Genomic DNA, 16,080 nt, shown 5'->3' on the forward strand with positions numbered 1-16,080 from the left:
GTAGGCAGCGTATCCTGTTCTCCCCTTGGCCAGTGATGTCTCTGGAGTATTTAGAGAATAGAAGGATGACAAAGAAGGACTATCCACAGATTGGCACAGCTGTGTTAGTAACAACACACACAGAGTTAGGAGACATAGGATTTGGGGAAGGGACAATTTTTGCCATCCCCAAAATGCCTGTAGATTTCAGCAGTTAGGTATATCAAGGCCACATACATGATAAAATGGATTCCATTAAGATAATTTCAGTGGCTTGTTGGAAAGTTTCTTTCCTGAGGGAAATAGCTCTAAATTTCGGAAGCTAATGGGCACATAGTTTCTATGTCCAGGAAATGCCTACAGAGCCATCTAGCTGTGTGACTGTCCCATAATGCAGCAGAGATTGTCTTCCTCTGACTTGCCGGGCTGGCTTTGGGCTGTCTCTGCAGATTCTAAGACCTGCTTTCTGGGGATGCCTCCTCATTCAGCTGGGTTTTGACAGCTCCAAGCGTTTGACCCACATTTTCCATGAATTGTTTTCCCTGAGACAGTTATGGGAAGGGATGAGAGAAGTTGTCCTTAATGCCAGTGATGGGGGAATTTGGCTTTGCATTGGTTTGCTTTATGTTGTTCTTCCATCCTGTATAATTGCTATAATTTTTGATGCATAAACCCTGAAACCTGAAGCTATTACAGAAAGCCAAACCCAGCTGGCACTCCCCATCCCAGAAGATGGGAGCATGTTGTCATCTGCCGCTGGCCTTGGGCATTTAGAGTGAAGGGCATGTGTGGGCATCCTGTGTTATTTTGCTAAGATCTGTGGCTCTGTTCTTTCTTCAGTGAAATCCAGGAACCTGCTAATCTATGAGGAACATTCTCCCGTGGAGGAGTCATCCAGTCCAGCCTCAGCTGGAGAGTTTGGGAGCTGGGACAGAGGCTCCTCCCTGCTCAGGGCGTCGGGGCTTGAGGCCCTGCCGGAGGTGGATCTTCCCCACTTCATCATCTCCAACGAGACCAGCTTGGAGAAGTCAGTGCTGATGGAGCTTCAGCAACACCTGTGAGTCGCGCAGTGCAGACCTGGTGACTGATGTTGGAGTCGGAGTCAGCCCTGGCAGGGGGCACACTCTCCCAGAGCTCTCTCAGGACCCGTCTCAAGCGCTAGCACTGGGGACAGTCAGCTGTGGCTGCTAGCAGGGAAAAGGTCTAGGTTGAGCTAATCTAGTAACCACATCATCAACCCAGAGCTGGCAGCGATGACCCCGCAGAGCAGGAGGGGATGTGAGTTCTTTCAGTCACGATCTCAATTTTTCTCTCGGAGTGGCCAGATGTGGTAGCTCATACCTTTAATCCTAGCGTTCGGGAAAGTCAGTAATTCAAGGCCAGCCTCAGCTTCATAGTGAGTTCATGGTTAGTTCATAGAGCTACATGAGATCCTGTTTCAAAAAAAAAAAAAAAAAAGCCTGGTGACATCAGAGAGCTTGTTCTGCAAATGCACTTTTGATCCAATTCTATAGTTTCCTTCTAACTAGAGAGGAAAAGAATGTCATGCTGGGTATCAATATAATTAATGATTGATTAATGTATTGATTACATGTCAGTGCACAGGAATTAGCTGTAACTGCAGATGGAATGCCCTTTGTGTGAAATGCTTGGGACCACAAAGTTTTTGGAATAGTTTCCAGGTGTTGAAATATTTGCATATACATCATGAGGTATCCTGGGCATGAGACCCAAGTCTAAACATGCAGTTTATCTATGTTAGGTTAGAAAGTTTCCATTCCTAGAGCAGTTTGGGGGCTGGGGATGCTCAGCCTGTATACATTTATACTTTTATATTGAGGGACAGTGCAGATGAAACACTGTATTTTTCCCACATTGAAAATCATCCATATATGGCTCCAATTCTCCACACATTGTTCCGCTCACATATCTGGGGGTGAGGACCCTTTTGAAAACATCATGGATGATGTGATCTTAAGGTACTGTTGTGCGTGGCGGCACTTGGGGACGCTGATCAGCATGGGGAGCACGTGTGCACCCTCTACCCTCTGGGTGACGTGTAGTGAAACTGATGAATTAGCTAATCTGTGCTCCTCGATGGCCCAGAAATAGGGCTGCTCCAGGATCAGTAGCAAAGATTTCACTTGGGATTCTTCACTTCTTCCTAACTCTGTGCAGCAGAGTTCATAATCCTGTGTACTTTTGTATGTATACATGACATGCGCATGTTTAACACTTATGAGTACTAACCACCACCTGTGTGTGTCATCATAAACCTTGTCAGTATCCCAAGACATACAGCCCTAACCTTATTCCCATTACGGAGAGAACCTGGAGCCAGCACTGGAAGCCCTGGGAGACTGAGCTGTAGGATAACACAGCTCATAGCAGTCTGCTCCCCTAGCTCAGTGTTTGGAAGCCCCATTCAGATCTCTCAGTTTACCGTGATGTCTCCCAAATCATAAAGCCTCCCTGACTCCTTTCATAATGCTGGAGACTTTGATCATGTATCTACTTTATGGTATATATTGTGTATTATTTTAAGTTGATTCATTTAAAAAACAAAAAAGTCCTTGTCTGGACTCTTAATTCTAGAGCAGATGTCAGCCCTTCTTCTCCTGGGTTCTCCTTCCCAAAACTGAAAGCATTGAGGCCATTCATAAACAGGGAACAGCTATGAATGTGAAATAAGTCAGCATCAAACTACTGTGGTGGTGCACTCCTTTAATCCCAGCACTCGGGAGACAGAGGCAGGGGGATCTCTGTGAGTTCGAGGCCAGCCTGGACTACAGAGCTAGACCCAGGACAGGCACCAAAACTACACAGAGAAACCCTATCTCCAAAAACAAAAACACAAAAACAACTTCTGTGGGTCTCCTCTGGGCCCAGATGAGGTTGGGAATGTGGAGGTGGGCATGTGACTAGTGGGAGATTTGGGGAGCCAAGGAAAACACTAGGGGTTTGACAGAGTCTGCCAGGGTCAGCCCACAAAGCTGACCGAATCATGGTACAGAGTCTGAGAACTGTAGCAGAATCCAGTGGCTAACACTTCTTTCTCCGTCCGATGCCTCCACAGGGTCAGCAGCAAACTGGAAGGGAACGAAACGCTCAAAGTCGTAGAGCTGGAGAGGAGAGTGAACGCCACCTTCTGAGGCGCCGCCTTCTCCGCCCTCCTCTTCCCCTAACTCCAGCCGCACGCATCCGCAGACCGCCTTGCCCATACCCTTCCCCTTCACCCCTGGATCTTGAGGAGGAGGATGTGGACTAGTGCCAGCCTGGGGGTTTCTGCTTTACGTCTGCCCCCAGTGGCTCTACCCAGAAGGGAGCCGGCACCTCTCCATCCCTTTCTCTTACTGACATAGGAAATTGTTTTAGGGGTGAGGGAGGGGTGGGACGAGCAGGCTTGTTTCCACCAGTACCCAGAAGGTACTGCCTGATCCTTCCCGGGGAGGTCTGACTCTTGCGAAGGAGACAGACCTCGTGTCCAGTTGAGACCCCCAGACTCTGGCCACAAATATGCCACCCACGCGCCGGGGGTGGGGGTGGCGAAGCACTGACTCCTGACCCCTCCTGCTCACTGGGACTCCAGTGTGACCCTGCCCCCACTGAGAGTACCAAAGTGTCATTCCAGTCTCTTCTCCCTCCCTCCGTTCTGCACCCTGGAGCCCTTATTGGCTGCCGGCACAGGCAGACGGGACTCCCACCATATTTTTCAGGCCGCAAGTGCAATTCCTGAAGGCATCAGGCTCTTCTCCTCCAGGCCACCCTGCCCACTGTGTTGCTTGTAGGATACCCCCACCACACACACACACACACACACACACACACACACACACACACACACACACACACAAACACACACACACAGAGCCTGCATCCCCACGGGACAGTAGCTCTGTCTCCCTGGCCTCCCCTTTCCTATTTGTAAATAGTATTTATTAGCTTGCTGAAGCTCCCCGCTGACCATAGCAAAGAAATTCCACGACCCCTTGCAACAAGCAAAGTCTTCTGCTGGCCTTTGGAACAGGAGAGTCCCCAGGATCTGGGACCCCTAGTATTTCTAGTTGATGCCTTATTTTCTCCTTTTCCTTTCTTTTTTAAATCGGGGACCTATAAGATAATCACTGCTGGGAGGTTCCCCTTAAGCACGTGTCCCCTTTTGGATGAACTCACGGGGAGTGATGGGACACTGTCTTCTTGTTTGGGCGCCGGGCTCTATGGCCGCGCGTTTTCTCTCTCTGTGTTGCTGGATCAGAGATGGGAAGCCACGCCCTGACAATAGGCATTGCTGACAACCTTGCTAGCTGGTCCTGCATCCTGCGCGCCCTCCCTCCCTCTGCCCTCTCTCCACCTGCCTTAACTAGGGGGGCTGGAGTTGGTGGTACATGTGCCCCCACAGTCATACCTTTTACAGTCAGGTTTGGCTACTTTGCAGCTCACCCAAAGAGATACAACGGACCCCCAAACTCCTTTCCTTTTTTTTATGATTAAAACGTAAAATTTGTAGTTAAAAAAAAAAAAGCCCTTTTCTCTTTCATACAAATAAGAAATGGAAATTACTCTTTTATTGTATAAGATAGAACACTCTTTTTAAGTGTTTTTCTCCCTGGCTTGTAAAAGATTTTATGTAAGAAATGTGCTTACACTTTGTATTTTATTTTTAGCAGCAGCTAAAGGGCCTTTAGTTTTGGTCTCTCTCTCTCTCTCTCTCTCTCTCTCTCTCTCTCTCTCTCTCTCTCTCTCTCTCTCTCTCTCTCTCATTTTTTCCTCTGTCATCTATGTGACCGTTAGAGCCTGTATAAGAGGGATTATGACCACACTGGCCCTTGCGTTCTATGTCACATACAGGATTCGGTGTCGTTAGTGTTTGCTGTCATGTCCCATGAGCAGCTTCCTGTTTGGTCTGCTCAGGTCATCATAGCGAGTGTTCCCTCCCTCCCCCTCCCTCCCTCTCCCTCCCTCCCTCCTTCCCTCCCTCCCTCCCTCCCTCCCTCCCTCCCTCCCTTCTGCAGTGGGTTCCTAGCTGGCAGATATCCACTCTCACTTGTGGTGTGTGAGACCCACCTCGAGGCCACTGTGATCCTGGCAGCCCTGCTGCCCACAGGGCTGTCCCTGTCCCTTACACTCTGATGCCTGGACTGTACAGAGAGGAGAGTGGCTGGTGACCTGCTTCTGCCTCCTTTGGGTCTTTTCTCTTCCTTCCCTCTTTCTGGGCCTGGCCCATCCTGTTCTCTACAGGGCCAGATGTTTATGCACAGTAAACATAAAAAATGCTGATGAGAGCCTAAGAAGGGGGGGAAAAAACAGGATGAGGTGGTATTTGTGTGATGAGAACGGGAGAGTTTGCAGTAAAGGGCTGACGTGGAGTTTTAGGCTGTTGTATACATCTGCTGAACTGAACCTCTTTTTTTTTAATGTGCCTGGAGAGCCAGGGTGGAGACCCCGTGTGTGGATGAGGAGGGCGAAGGAACTGTTCAGTCCTATCTGCTTCTCTGAGGACTTTATTTTCTTCTCTACCTGCTCTTTTGGATGCCACTGTCTCCAGACAGCAGGGCCCTTGTCTGTGGGAGATGGGCCTTCCAGAATCGAGTCTGTAACTAGAGACGTGGGACATTAGCCAGAGAACTCAAACAGCCCTTTAAAGGAGCCCTCAGCAGCCAACACTGCCACTCTATTGAGAGAAACCTCTGCCCTCTGCTCCTGGCGTGGTGAGGAGAGGGGACCAAGCGGTGATCCCTCTGGGATACTCAGTGCAGTCAGGGGACCCAGAGTGGCATCAGACAGGGTGCGTGGCAAGTCATTAATGGATGTGTGCTCAAAGTTCAAGGCTAGAGTATCAGTTTTCCCCACCAACTGAGCTGGGCCCCAGACTAGTCAATAACTTATGGATGTATCTGAAGGTTTTGAATAGTGGCAGACTTTAACACCTTGAATTAAAATTTTGAAAATACCCAAGACTGCTAGACTCTTAGAGAAGCCAGAGCAATTAGTCTGCTGGTTGATTTTCTATTCTATAAACACCCCCCCCCCCCCCCACACACACACACTTTAAAATCACTTTAGTGATGGAGATGTCTTGCAAAGATTTAGAGAACAAGTCTCTCTCTCTCTCTTTTTTTTTCCTGTAGATGAGACCTGAGTAACCCAGTTGCCCCTCCCTCCCTCGGGTCTTTTCACAGCCCCCAGCTTCACACTGGGAAATGGATCTTGCAAATGAGAGGAGTCAGCACCAGCATTGAGGGAGAGCCTCTAAAGTCTAAAGTGTCAGGACTCTGGAGTGTAGCTCACAGAAAGAAAGCATTCTATAAGAATCTGACAGCTGAACTCAGTTGCTCCTTCCTGGCAGAAGGTGGGGGTGGGATCTGGCATCAGTACAGGCAATTAGATAACCTTTCGGTCCATGGACGTGATTTTGTGGATTGGGAAAACAGCTTTGGGGCCACATTACTTACAAGCTACACATACCAGGTTAATAGGTACTCCCTTTCAATCACCAGTTCTGTGGCTGTGAATCTTACGTCTACATACAGTAGGGATATTAGACCGACTCCTCTTCATGCTGGTACAGAGGCCACATCCATCATTTTTACCACAGGCATTTTGTTAAAATTCTTTCCAGCACTTCCCATCCCCTCCATCCCATGTGTCCAGGCCCAGAGAAAGCAGCAGAACAGAATTAGAAGTGTCTCTCACCAGCTCCTGTAGACATAGGTGCCTTGTGAGGTGTGTATGTGAGCCCAGCAGAGAAATGGAGACATCTTGTCCCCACGTGAGGAGTGGACATCTGCCTGATCCTTGCCAACGTGGAGGCATGGAAATGGGAGAAGACGCTTTTAGTTGGTGATTTGTTTCTGTTGAGCCGTGGGTTGGAGAAACATGGATGAGCTCGGCACTCCCGCCTGCAGCCTGGTGGGGTCTTAGTGAGAGCCACTTTATGTGAAAACTCGAGACAGAAGCAGTTAGCACAGGGTGACAGGATACGTTACGCTCCCACCCACCAAAGGCAGAGTGGAGAGAACAGTAAGGTGGGGCTGGAAGGAGTCAGATGCTCATTCGTTCATTCATTCATTCATTCATTCATTCATTGATTCATTCATTCATCCATCCATTTGTTCACTCCTTCGACTTTGCAGTTTTACTAAGGAAGAGCAGGCTTCCTGAGACCTAGGATATGTTGGAGAATAAGAGGGACTTGGAAAACCAGTTTGTCAATAGCCATTCGGAAGACCCAAGTACTACTAATGCTAGTTCTCGTTCTCTCTCTCTCTCTCTCTCTCTCTCTCTCTCTCTCTCTCTCTCTCTCTCTCTCCACACACACACACACACACACACACACACACACACACACACACTCCTCTCCTAGATTCTTATGCCTCCAATGTGCCTTACATCTGAAACCAGGATGGCAGGAATCTCCTGTCCCTGGAAAGTGTCACATGTTACTTACTATATAGTATTAGGTTGAAGTTGGGGATGGGCTCTTTCTCCAGAGACTCAGAGATGGTTCCCTACAAATGAGCCACTATTAGATTTGCCTATCAGGGGAGAAGAAATGGGGTTATATCCATTAGGAGAATGTAGATGGAGGTGCAATCACATCAAAAATGTGGCCAGCCAGGATTAAAGGTATTCTAAATCCTCACCACAGAGCATTTTCTGGACGCAAAGGCACTAGCCCATTTGAAGATTAATGCTCTGTGCCTCTGGGCCAAAAGGTCGGCACTCAGCGCTAGGGAGAAAAACATTAACTATTGTTTGTAGCATCATAAAATCCCGGACTGCCTTACTTTGTCGTGGTTTCTAGAAGGAAGGAGATATTATTTCCTGAGTGTTTACTGAAGTGTTGAGTGTTGTGCTAAGTAAGCTTTGAGCCTCTGAACTTGATTGACACGGAGAGCAAGGGTGGCTTGTTGCCATGAGGAGCAGCAGGAGGCATGGTAGTTTGTGGAGCTGTTTCTGAGGACACACAGACTGTGTCTGGCTCTCTGGGCAGAAGCAGCTCACCCGCTGCAGTGGCCGCACTCAGCACTGTTCAGTGCTCAGCCCTCAGCCTCAGAGATGCCATCTGCAGGTCTGTCTTCTGCCCTTCCCATCCTACCTTTGGAGAGCACAGCTCATAGGCTTTGCATCTGGGTGAAGGGAACCCAGGGGTTCAGACTCCATTTCTCTGCTTCTCAGCAGCAGGGTGGCACTCACGGCCCGCACAGCCTAGAGACTGTCCCTCTCTGATAAAGCCCATTATGAGTCTATGGGAAACACCAGCCCTCGGACACACTGTGGGTGACCCTTCCTATACAGGAGAGAGCAGAGCCCAGGTGGTGGTGGAGTCATCGGTCAGCTTTCCTTGCCTGGACTGGCAACCGACTGTTGCTCTCTTTTGAAACACTTAAATCAGCGTTGTTTAAATCCAAGTACATTGCAAGTCTGTCACCTGACCTGTTGCACTGTTTTATGACTTCTTATCCTTCATCATAGCGAATTAAATACCAAAAAAAAATAATAATAAAAAAGCTTTGTAGTATACTTGTACTTAGTTTGGGAAAAAAAATGAAATTGTAATGCATTTGTATTTCCATTTCTTGCAAATAAATATTTTTCTTAGTCAAATGTTGTCCAGTCATTAAATCCTGGTAACCTGGTTTCAAAGGCATTTGTCTCTCTCTCTCTCTGTGTGTGTGTGTGTGTGTGTGTGTGTGTGTGTGTGTGTGTGTGTGTGTGTGTCTAACCATTTCTCCTGATTACCAAGACAAAATGAAAAGGGAGGCTCAGGCCAGCCATTTTTACGTTCTGTGGTGCTAAATCTGAGTCTCCACTGGAGGAATATTGAAAACCGTAATTGTTTTTTCAGTCACTGGCAGAGAATCAGTTTTCTCCTGGGGTTCATGCCGCCCCGCTGCTCTGTTTGTTGTCTCCTCCAGCTATTCCCTAACTACATTTCCAGAATCTATGGGTTGGATTTTGCTCTGCCCCAGTCTGGAGGCTTGAGACGGATGCGTCGGACCTGAGCCAAGAAGGAACTGGCCTTCTTCCTAGGTGCAGTTGCGGAGGAGGCCTCGCAGACTTGTGCTCCAGAAATGCTGATGAAATGGCTGGCAAAGGTCAGCGCCTGCAAGCGCAACGATCTTCATGGCCTTGCGCTCTCCACATCGTTTTTCTCTACTCAGAGAGCCGGGGTTTCACTGAACCCCAGAAGGAGCGCCCCACAAAAGCAGTTTAAGGGAGGGAGGGCTGGCTTTAGCTCCCAGGTTAGGGTACAGTCCAGCACGGTGGGGGAGTCGATGCCAGGCAGCTGTCACATCGCATCTGTAGTCAGCGAGGGACGGATGCTGCTGCCCACCCCAGATTCTCACCTTCGTTCAGCCTAGGAAGGAATCCAAGCCCAGGAAACTATGTAACTCACAATAACGTGGGTCTTCCCTATTCGGTTACACCTTTGTGAAAACACCCACAGACACCTGGATGTGCTTCCGAGGTGATTCTAATCCCCCTCATGGCTGACAGTGAAAACTGATTACCATGCACTCTAAGGTCATGGACCATGTTTACCTGGAGGAAAAAAAAAGTTTATTTTCATTCTCTTAGTGTCATGCCTCGCCCTTCTTCCTGCTTGGGTGTACAACAATCTCCCTTATCCTTCGCCTTGAGCAACTCGGCCTCCTTCTGCTCTTACAGAGAGGCCTTACCCTCACTGCCTGGTTACGCAAGTTTCCTGGCCCACATACCATTCTGCTTTGAGAACATAATGGGATGGGTCTTCTTGTTTGCTTTTTGACTTCTTCTTTTTTAAAAAATATAAAATGTTTTAATACAGACTGAGAATCCTTTAAGATAGAAGTCACTTTACTATATTGAACTTACAAAAATATACCACACTGCTAGATTATCGCAGTCACTCAAACGCTTACCCAGTCCCACACTCTATACATCTCGATGAACTACACGGACTGAACAGCCATTCTAAAGCTATGAAGCTTCTCTTTACACTTGTACTGTCAGTTACACTTCTATACACCCACCCACCACACAAAACAGAAACAGCCACGATGGAGTTGAAGCTGGAGAGATAATTAGCTTGATGTCCTCTTAGGGCTCATGTGCCCTTTTTTCTGCATGCCATCCTCACTGATTATCTCTTATTACCCTCTCTTGCCATAGAGATAATGGCACATACATGTTTACCTGCCACTGTATTTACTACAGCAAGGAACTGGCACCAACCTAGATGTCTATTAATAGATGAATGGATAGTGAAAAAATATATATTAATATATATGCATGTGTATCTTTGCATATACATGTGTGTGCATTGAATATTATTCAGCTCTAAAGATAATAAAATTGAACATTATGTCTTAAACAGGCCTCTACATTTGGGGTATACATGATGCTTTGACACCGCGGGTCTTGCTGGTTCTGGAGGTGCTGCTTCTACCATCCTTGCCATCCCTACCTATGTGCAAACCTTTTGTCTCAGTTAGGGTTCTATTGCTGAGAAGAGACACCATGACCACAGCAACTCTTATAAAGAAAAACATTTGATTGGGGCTGGCTTACAGTTTTAGAGGTTCAGTCCATTATCATCATGATGGGACATGGCGGTCTGTAGGCAGACATAGTGCTGGAGAAGGAGCTGAGAGTTCTACATCTTGATCTACAGGCAACAGGAAGTGAACTGACTTCCACACTGGGCGTAGCTTGAGGCTGGGAGACCTCAAAGCCCACCCCCACAGTGACACACTTCCTCTAGCAAAGCCACACCTTCTGATAGTGCCACTCCCTATGGGGGCCATTGTAGATGTAATCAACCGTCTTATTAAATAAGAAACACAGAACCAGTGTAAAAGAGAAAGCCAAGAGGTCAGAGCTCAGAGCTAAAATCTTACCCTTCCTCCTGCGGTGCTCCGAAAGAGAGCTACTTCCTGTGTGTATGTCTTTTCATAGTCTTTCTGTTCTGCCTTCTCATTGATTGTAAAGCCAAACACATGACTGCCTCGTCACTGCCTGTAAGTACAGCCCTCCAGGTCTTAAAGGCATATGTCTCCAATGCTGGCTGTATCCCTGAACACACAGAGATCTACCTGGCTCTGTCTACCAAGCACTGGGATTAAAGGCGTGCACCACCACCTCCACGCTCTTGCTATGGCTCTAATAGCTCTGACCCCCGGGCAGCTTTATTTATTAACATACAATTAAAATCACATTTCAGTACAAATAAAATACCACCACAGGCCATTTTCTTTCAAACCACCATACCTTTCATATACAAATCAGCCCAGTCATAGCCTACATCACATCTACCACCTTCATGGACTCTCACAAGTTTCTGACATGCTGGACATCATCCCTCTGGCCCATGTACCACAGGGTTAGGTACTAGCAACTAGAGATGGTCCTTTACCCCAGACCTTTTTGAAATCATTCAAAGTTGCCAGTTGTAAGTCTGCTCACCTCGGTTGTTCCTTTCTGAAGCACAGTTGAGGCTTTGCCCACATTTTAGCCTTACTTCCCATGCTTGCTGGCTGGCTCTCATGTTTCTCCATGCAGCCTCATCTAGGAACCAAGGATAGCAAGCAATCTTTGCTTTCCAGTGGCTACAGTCCTCTGATCTGTTGGCTTCCCCATACTCAAAAAATAATAAAACTTGTATTTTAAAAGCATACCCTCAAGGCTGTATTTTCTGGAATCATTTTATAGTTTGTTAGAACATATTCCTTGGGCATTTCTGTAGCAAATTAGAGACTGGTTCCAGACCTATGGGGATCTCACAGTGGCCTGCTGTGATTCCAGTGGCTGTAGTTCAGATTTTTGTTATCTCATTTCACACTGGTGGTTGTTTTAGTGCCAAGAGGAAGAGTGGGACCTACAGGGAAAATCCTGGCTGGTTCCTGGATGAAGAAAGCAGGTCCCCAGGTCTCAGTTCCCAGTTCAGTGTTCAGGTTCCAGAATAAACCAGACCAGACCCTTCTGAAGATGGGACATAGACTGGGAAACAGGGACCTAGTGAGAGGAAATGTTAGGTGGGGTTCAGAACAGCAATGTTTGTGGCTTCTAACACTGGTCACTATTAACTCTCTGGCCTTGAGTAAAAAGGAGGTCCTTATTGAGTGCCTGTTGCACACCGGAGGTGTATTTATGGAGTGCGTGTATGTGTGTGTGTGTGTGTGTGTGTGTGTGTGTGTGTGTGTGTGTATGTGCATGTGCAGTGTGTGGTATGTGTGTGTGGTGTGTGTGTATGCATGTGGTGTGTGTGCGTGGTGTGTGGTCTGTATGTATGTGTATGTGTGTGTATGCATGTGGTGTGTGTTTGAGTATGTGTATGTGTGCAGTGTGTGGTGTATGTGTATGTGTGTGTATATGTATGTGGTTTGTGTGTGTGTATGTGTGTGGTGTGTGTGTATGTGTGTGGTGTGTATGTATGTATGTGTGTGTGTGCGGTGTGTGGTATGTGTATGTGTGTGGTGTGTGTGTATGTGGTTGTATGTATATGTGTGGTTGTGTGATTGTGTGTGTGTGTACACTTATTATCTGTTATATTATTTGATTCATTCCAAAGCTTCATGAAGGATGTATAATTGCCCCCCCCCTTTTTACAGTGGAGGAAACTGGGATTTAGAGAAGGAAGGACATACAATAAATTGGAGGTTTGAGCCCTGGCTTTTCCTGACTCTAGATGTATGGGTTTTTAACTCTTCCATTCTGGGCTTAGTCGCTTGTAGACTTTTCTTTTTAAGACTAAAGGAGTACAGACTGGGGTCTCTCTCAGTTGGTAGAGCGCTGGCCTGCCATGTATGGAGCCCCATACCTCCTAAGTGAGCTGGGTGGCGCACAGCCAGGGTGACTCCTTCTTGCCTGTTACTTCCATAGTTCATCTGTCATCTGAATGCATGGCCTCTGGGCTAAGTGATGGTTGGCTGGGGGTAGGGATCAGGAGAATGAAAACGAAGGGAAAGAAACTGGATTGGTGGAGGACAAGGAGGTGTGGTGGGTGGTTAGTTTTATCCTGCCTGACAAAAAATGAAATATAAAGATATCTACACTGTCTTTGTCTCTCTTTTCATGACACTTCAATGGAATTGCAATCTGGAGCCTTTTCTTCCTCTTTCCAGGGATAAAACCTTCATGAATCTTAAAAATTGTATTTGAAAAATCTGAAAACTGGGCCTGGTGGTGCATGGCTGTAATCCCAGTGCTTGGGAGGTAGAAGCAGGAGAATCAGAAGTTCAGGTCAACCTTTGCTCCATAATAAATTCAAGATCAGACTGGGATTCATGAGACCCTGACCCTGTCACAAAAGTGAAATAAATACAATCTGAATGATTCCTGTGCCATTAGGAGCAAGTGCCTTACCCGCAGGTCTTTCGGTAACTGCTGGTCTCTGAGAGCCTGTTGTGTGTGTACTGGGCAGTTTTCTATGTAATCTGGGTTGATAGCTTAGAAATAGGTTCATCAACGTGTGAGTGATCCCTATTAGGTTATGAGCAGATGTGCACAGAGCCTAGTCATGGGCCAACTGTTCCGACTTCTCCCTGGAACAGTTTCCATCAGCCACATCTCACTTGGGCAGGGGAAAAGCTAGCTGCCCAAAAGCCTCCAGTGGGACTACTGGATATCCAGGTATATCCAGGAAGCAAAACTTCTTTGGATGATACCTCTGCCATGTGTTTTTTCTTAATATTTTCAGAACTGAGTTTTAACCCAGGATTTGGGAACCTCCCCATGGTGCCCACCTTTGTGGACAGAGAAAAAGAAGGAAGGAGGAACACTTGCGCCACTTCCCGTAGAATTATCCACGCTGTCACTTGGGGAGCTGATGACACTCGATCCCTCACCTTTGGTGGGACGGGCAGATGGCACAAGTTGATGTTGTCCCCCGACGGGCGCAGCTGTTGCAGATCACTTGGCAATATTCAAGCAGAGTTTTGGCCTCAAGAGGAGGCCATGTGTTCTCCTCCTCCCTTTAGGCTGTTGTTTTCAGATGGAGGGATAAAAATACCCATTGAGGAATACCATGAGCGCTGCCAGGGCGCTGCTGTGCTGTTCTCTGAGAAGTCTGTTTCAAAATGTTTAATGTTTCTTAACCGAAAAGTATTTGGGCACCCATGCCACCAGTAACTAATACCCTCGTCAGTACTTCTACAAAACAGAAGTCAAGTTCAGGTCCTGATGGATGCATGAGGACTTCCACATGCCTGGGGTAAAAAAAAAAAAAAAAAAAAAAAAAAAAAGCCTTCTAAAGTCAAATTGTAAATGAAAAGCTATCTGTATAGTTAGGGATCTCAGGGAAAGAAAAGGTAGACTACATCCCCATAATGGTTCCTTTTTTTTTTTTTTGAGGGGGGGCTTGGTTCAGTCATTTAAATTCTTTCGATGCCTGAACTACAGTTTTTAAGCACGATTTAAAGTGGTTTAAAGTGCAAATAGACACAGCTAAGCTAAGAAAGTACAGTGGAGATTGTATTTGCCAAGTCACATGGAAAATACTGTGCATTTGCACCCCAGTCCTTGATCGGGGACCCAAGCTGAACTAGAGAGAGAGTACAGAGAAAACCAGGTAGGGAGAGCATGGATGGCCAACCAAGTAGAGAAAAAGAGCTAGGGAGAGTGTGCTAGAAGCAATGGAAGAATCCCTCCAAAACAATTAAATTTAAAACATTAATGTGATATTACACACAGCTTTAAAATAATAGAGCCTTAAAAAGCTTTTGTCAGAAAAATAACAGTCCATTGTTCCCCTTCCAAACAAGCCCCACTTAGAAGTTACTAATTTCAGTTTCTTGTGTTTATATGTTTGAATCATGCATCTACATTTCTAAAAATTACTTGAAATACCAATTTTGAAGTCTTGTATTTGCATATTACAATATGTAAGAATTTGACCATTTCCAACAGAGAAACATACCCATATATCGCCTCTTGATTTCCCACTAGTGTTTGCATTCATATATAATGATGGAGATGTTTTCTTCTGGGCCTTGTAGCATTTTAAGATGAGATTTTCTTCTGTGTATAAATCTCTTTCCTGGGACTAATAATTGCCTTATTTTTCTTCCTTTCTTTTTTGACACTCTTTTATTAAGTGGTTTATTTCCTTAATAATTTCATATATGTATATATGCATTGTGATCATAGTCACACCCATGACCATCTTACTCTCCTCCCATTCACGTTGTCCCTCTTCTTCCCATCAAGTCCCCTTTCTACTTTGATGTCACTTTTGTTTTGCTTTGGTAACACACTGAGTTTATCGAGGACTTCCTGCATGACCTACAGTGGGGAGTTATTTACTGAAGCATGAGTAACTTACCTGTAGCACGAATCTTAAAAAGTCCTATTAATGAAAACAAACCTGGAGCCAGGTATTGGGGTGAATGCTGAAAGATCAGAGAAGCAGAACAAGCCACAGCCACCTCACCTTGCCAATTCCTCAGCTGACCCTGTTTCCTCAGACTGGAAGCCTCTGTGTCCTCATCCGAATGGGTCTCAGCAGAACTGCTGCTCAAAAGCCTAAGAGCTTAACAAAGCTCTAGTTCCTGGTTTTCATGCCTTTTATACCTTTCTGCTTTCTGCTATCACTTCCTGGGATTAAAGGCTCTTGTTACCATGTCTGGCTGTTTCCAGTGTGGCTTTGAACTCACAGAGATCCAGATGGATCTCTGCCTCTAGAATGCTAGGATTAAAGGCATGTGCTACCACTGCCTAACCTCTATGTTTAATATTGTGGCTATTCTGTTCTCTAACCCCAGATAAGTTTATTAGGGTGCACAATATTTTGGGGAACACAATATTACCACACTTACCAGTGACTGAAGAGTATATACCGCTGAAGAATATATATTCTCTCCCTCTAGAAACCATTAGCTTCCAACAGCCCCCAGAAAGAAGTAGGGTCTCATGGGCCCCAACCCCATCTGTGATAGAACGTTGACAGGCTCCATTATACATGCCTTGTGCAGGTCATCACAGCTGCTCTGAGTTCATGAGGGCCATGCTATGTGCATCAGGCCATTTGTCACAGCACTGCTTCCCATCCTCCTTTCTTTCTGACCCCTCTCCTGCAATGTTCCTTAAAGCTTGGAGGAGGTGATACAGATGTCCCACTTA

The 16,080-nt window shown here is 46.4% G+C and overlaps 1 protein-coding gene across 1 annotated transcript in view; it reads left to right on the forward strand.

The window, feature by feature from the left end:
• Positions 1–8,586, forward strand: part of Creb3l2 (cAMP responsive element binding protein 3 like 2) — a 116,024-nt gene extending 107,438 nt beyond the window's left edge. Inside the window, exons 11-12 of the mRNA XM_006996657.4 lie at positions 820–1,036; positions 3,056–8,586. Of these exons, the coding sequence (XP_006996719.2) occupies positions 820–1,036; positions 3,056–3,131 (293 nt within the window). The 3' untranslated portion in view covers positions 3,132–8,586. The remainder of the gene's footprint in view (positions 1–819; positions 1,037–3,055) is intronic.
• Positions 8,587–16,080: the final 7,494 nt, after the last annotated feature.

Source organism: Peromyscus maniculatus, chromosome 3 (assembly GCF_049852395.1).
Source record: "Peromyscus maniculatus bairdii isolate BWxNUB_F1_BW_parent chromosome 3, HU_Pman_BW_mat_3.1, whole genome shotgun sequence".
NCBI lineage: Eukaryota > Metazoa > Chordata > Mammalia > Rodentia > Cricetidae > Peromyscus > Peromyscus maniculatus.